Source organism: Oratosquilla oratoria, chromosome 20 (genome assembly GCF_046742065.1).
Source record: "Oratosquilla oratoria isolate Oo_2021 chromosome 20, ASM4674206v1, whole genome shotgun sequence".
Classification (NCBI taxonomy): domain Eukaryota; kingdom Metazoa; phylum Arthropoda; class Malacostraca; order Stomatopoda; family Squillidae; genus Oratosquilla; species Oratosquilla oratoria.
The window spans coordinates 38,789,034-38,793,784 of record NC_134796.1 but is presented as its reverse complement, the minus strand read 5'-3'; the positions used below and the strand labels follow the sequence as shown (position 1 = coordinate 38,793,784).

The 4,751-nt window shown below is 39.3% G+C and overlaps 1 protein-coding gene across 1 annotated transcript; it reads left to right on the top strand.

Moving 5' to 3' along the window:
- The first annotated feature begins 3,194 nt into the window (after positions 1-3,194).
- LOC143036251 (neurotrophin 1-like) lies at positions 3,195-4,308 on the top strand. Its single transcript, XM_076203499.1, has 2 exons — positions 3,195-3,212; positions 3,580-4,308. The coding sequence occupies exons 1-2, from the start codon at positions 3,195-3,197 to the stop codon at positions 4,306-4,308; spliced, it is 747 nt and encodes a 248-aa protein (XP_076059614.1).
- Positions 4,309-4,751: the final 443 nt, after the last annotated feature.

Below are 4,751 nucleotides of genomic sequence, written 5' to 3'. Positions count from 1 at the left end.
CGTAAAATTCTCCCATTTCTCCTCATCAACTTCTTTCACCTTCAATTTTATTTGTCATAATATAGTCAATATATACATATACATACATATATATGTATATACATATATATATATATATATGTATACACACACACACACACACACACACACACACACACACACACACACACACACACACACACACACATATATATATGTATATATATATATATATATATATATATATAGTACATTTTCAGTGGGGATGAAGAAAGTAGACTAATATATGCATTAGTTAGGTACGAGTAGAAGTAGTAAAACAGATTGAAAGACTTAAAACTACAAAATCCCCGGGTCCAGACGAAAATTTTCCGAGAGTGCTTAAAGAATGTAATTTTGAAATCTGTGATTAGGTAACAGAAATATTTAATAAGTCGTTATACACTGGTTTTGTGCCTATTGCTTGGGGGCAGGCAAACGTTGTTCCTGTTTTCAAAAAGGGAGACAAATCGTCTATATGTAACTACAGGCCAATCAGTTTGACATCAGTTCGAAGCTTTAAGAATCATTTAGATAAACACCTAAGCAAGATGCTGTAATGATTATCATTTATTTCATATTATTTGTTTTTGTTTTGTTATCATTTGTCTGTCTGATTTTCATTTATCATTAGTTATATGTCAATCTATTATTATTTACTATTTACCTGTTTGTTTATTATCTAACTATACCTATGCATTTATTTATGTATTTTATTTGTTATTTACATTATTATAGTTTTTATTTATTGTTTTATTATTATAATGATTTTTTTTCGCATCCGACCTAGATATGGACCAAAAGGTCTCCTGTCGGCATGCTCCGCCTTTGTAATAATTTAAAATGCTTGAATCAATAATAGTTAATAGACTTAGAGAACACATCGAAAGACATAACTTGATTCGTGACTCACAACGTGGTTTCTTCAAGGTAAGTCATGCGTGACTAATCTTTGATCTTTTTACACTAAAGTATATAAAGCGTCAGATAACAGTGATAGTTTCGATGTTATTTACCTTGACTTTAGCAAAGCGTTCAACAAGGTGCCCCACCAGAGACTACTAAATAAGGTCAAAGCCCATGGCATAAGAGGAAAAATGTTAGAATGGATTAGAGGTTGGATCAGTGATAGAAAACATCGGGTCAACATAAATGGTGTAAAATTCAAATGGAGGAGTGTTTGAAGTGGACTTCTCCAGGGCTCGCTTTTGGGTCCCTTATTGTTCATTATGTACATAAACGACTCGGACAAGGGTATTAATAGTGATGTTAGTAAATTTGTGGACGACACTAAAATAGGACGCCTAATTAGGTCAGGAGGCGACGCCGAGATTCTGCAGAACGATCTTAACAAATTGTTCACGTGGTCGGTGAGATGGCAAATGGACTTCAATATCTCAAAGTGCAGCATCTTAAACGTAGGGATACACAACCCCAAAAACAGTTATAGATTAAATAACACGTTTTTAGGGAAAACTAAGTGCGAGGGAGTTCTAGTGGGTCCTGAACTTAAATCCAGTAAACAGTGCATTAGTGCCAGGAATAAAGCTAACAGAGCATTAGGTTTCATTGCTAGGACGTTTATGAATAGAAGTACAGAGGTAATTATCAAACTGTATCTTGCGTTAGTTAGACCCATCATTGATTATGCGGTAGTTTTGGTCTCCGTCCTACAGAATAGACATCAATTCACTAGAACAACGTTTCCCAAACTGGGGGTGCTGAAATCAATTATAGGCTGTGCTAGGAAGTGATACACACAAAAATTATATTGATATATGTATCACTGATTACCTAGTTGTGCATATTTGGGTTTTTCCATGCTATGTTATTTTTCTAGGGTGTTCTTATTTCTTCTACAATCAATATTTTAATTTTGTTTCAGTTATAAGGAATCAAGAAAATAAATCATCAAGGAGAACACTTCACTTTCCTATATCCTTCTAATAACAAGATAGGGGTGCTGGACTGCTTAGACATGACAACAGGAGGTGCTATGGTTGGAAAATTTTGGGAAACACTACACTAGAATCAGTACAGAGGAGAATGACCAAAATGATACATGGGCTTAGAAATTTACCTTACTAAGCGAGGCTTAGGCATTTCAACATACACTCTCTGGAAAGACGCAGAGTGCGGGGTGATCTAATAGAGGTGATTAAGTGGATTAAATGCTTTAACAAGGGTGACGCAAACAAGATCATCATATTAAGACAACATGCCAGGACTCGCAATAATGGCCTTAAACTGGACAAATTTAGATTTCAGAGGGAAATAGGCAAGAATTGGTTTACTAATAGGGTGGTCAACGAATGGAATAGACTTAGTAACCATGTAGTAGTGAGCGCTGAAACTATCGGTTGTTTTAAGAAAAGGTTAGACAACTTTATGGATGGGGATGACAGGTGGTAATGGACATGGAACTGCCTAGTGTAGGCCTTATGGTCTCTTGTAGTCTCCTTCCTTCATATGTTCTTTATATATATATATATATATATATATATATATATATATATATATATATGTGTGTGTGTATATATGTATATATATATATATATATGTGTATATATATATATATATATGTATATGTATATATATATGTATATATATATATATATATATATATATATATATATATAGTGTGTATATGTATATATATATATATATATATATATATATGTACATGTATATATATATATATATATATATATATATATATATGTACATGTATATATATATATATATATATACATTATATATATATATATATGTATAAAGAGAAAGAGAGAGAGAGAGAGAGAAAGAGAGGAGGAGATGGAGGTAGGTAGGTAGAGAGAGAGAGAAATAGAGAGACTTCTTGAGATGCGGTTTCTATTTATTCACATTGAGGACCCAAATACACAATCACAGTTTCTCCCCTCATGCATTACGTGTTCACTGGTTAAAACCCATTACCAAATGCGTCGTATGTCATCATCATCCTTGGATAAAACGACCACCGATATCTTTACCTTTCGCGTGTACGTGCTCGTGGTGAGGTACATGTTTCCCTTCGAAGGGCGACCGCAACCCGAAGGCGGTGAGGACGCGGGACCTCTTATAAAAAGTGAGAAGAGACGAAGAACAAGACAGAAACTCTTGATCCTCCAGAAAGTCCAGAGCTTCCAGTTACCGCCATGGCTTTGACAATTGTGGTTGGTTCATTAACTCCTCCGATTAGTCCCGTCCCTATTAAGTTTTGTATTTTCGTTATGGAGATAGGATGTCTGGTATTATGGGTCTGGAGAATGTTTCAGCTCGTGTTGTTGATCGTTTTTGTTCAGTATACTTCATGCAGATTTGAAGAATTGACAAATTTAACCATTTCCGTAATGGGTGGCTAAGAAACTATTGGAGAAATTGGTCAATCTAATCATCTATCAACCGAGCGACATAATTAACTACTAATTTATCCTATTCATTAGATGTATACGAATATGTGTTAAGATTGGTTTTGTTTACACGAAAATTTTACGTATTCCTGAATATCTAACTCAGTCATGTTTCTTCCGCAAATTTCAGGTGATGGCAGCCATGCTGGCCATTGTCACCGCTGAACAACGGTCCCACGTGAGCGTGAGCCACGGTGGTGGCCATGCTGTCACCTACGGCGCCACTACCCACCATCGCCCTGCACACCATCACCATGCACATAGGCCAGCCCATCACGGTTCTTACCGTCAGCCCACTTACCACCGTCCCGCTCCCTCTTACCACCCTGCCCCGGCCCCTGCGCACGAACCAGCCGTCCCCGCCTGTGCGGCCAATACCACCAAACCGTGGTGTCTTGAGGACTCCGAGTACCCGACTTATGCCATCAAGCACGCCATCGACTACCACTTCTCCAAGGTCATCGACTTGTACGCCGATGTCGCCGAGCTCAACACCGAGCTCTCCGTCGAGAGACCCGAGACCCTCGAGGAGGAGACTTACCTGTGTCCCTCCGAGACCGCCTACGTCAGACCTCTTCGGGCGCAGAACACCGACGGAAAGTGGAGGATCATCGTCAACAACGTTGAGGCGCATTACAAGACCTTCACGCAGACCACCCGTATCGAAGAGTGCCTGACTTCGGGAGAGGCCTGCCCCCTCGTGCCCCACTGCTACGAGTCCAAGTGTCTGCAGAAGTCGGCCTACCACCGCTTCCTGGTCTACGACGCCTACGACAAGTACTTCCCCTTCGCCATCGAGTCCTTCCAGCTCCCTGCCAGCTGTGCCTGTTACTTGGGCGCCTACATCATCGACCACTAAGGCGTTCTAAGAACCCGTTGTATAACTGTGAAAACCAGTCTGTCAGCGATCACCACAGTTCTCGTCCAAAGCCTCACATGGTAACTTTATTTTCTCATACAGGGTAGGAGCCAAGGAATATCTTGTAGGAACTCTTATCAGCTCCTTGGATCTTGCTTTGTGTGGTTACTACCTCTTTCTTTGGCCCCACAAGTCAAGATTCAAGGAACAAAGATCAAGAACCCCTAGAAACTCCTTGGATCTGGCTTTGTATGTTACTGTCACTGCCGCTATCATTGACGAAACTAGTCACGCCCATTTTCTCCTCTGACCAATCACTTTCACTCTCCAATGAGTTTCCTTCGACCGTAATTGGCCAAAGAAGAAAGTGGGCGTGACCTCTTTCGCCCGATATAGTTGGGGGTGACTATAGTCTCTAGTCCCTCATATCTTTAGTGTCATCT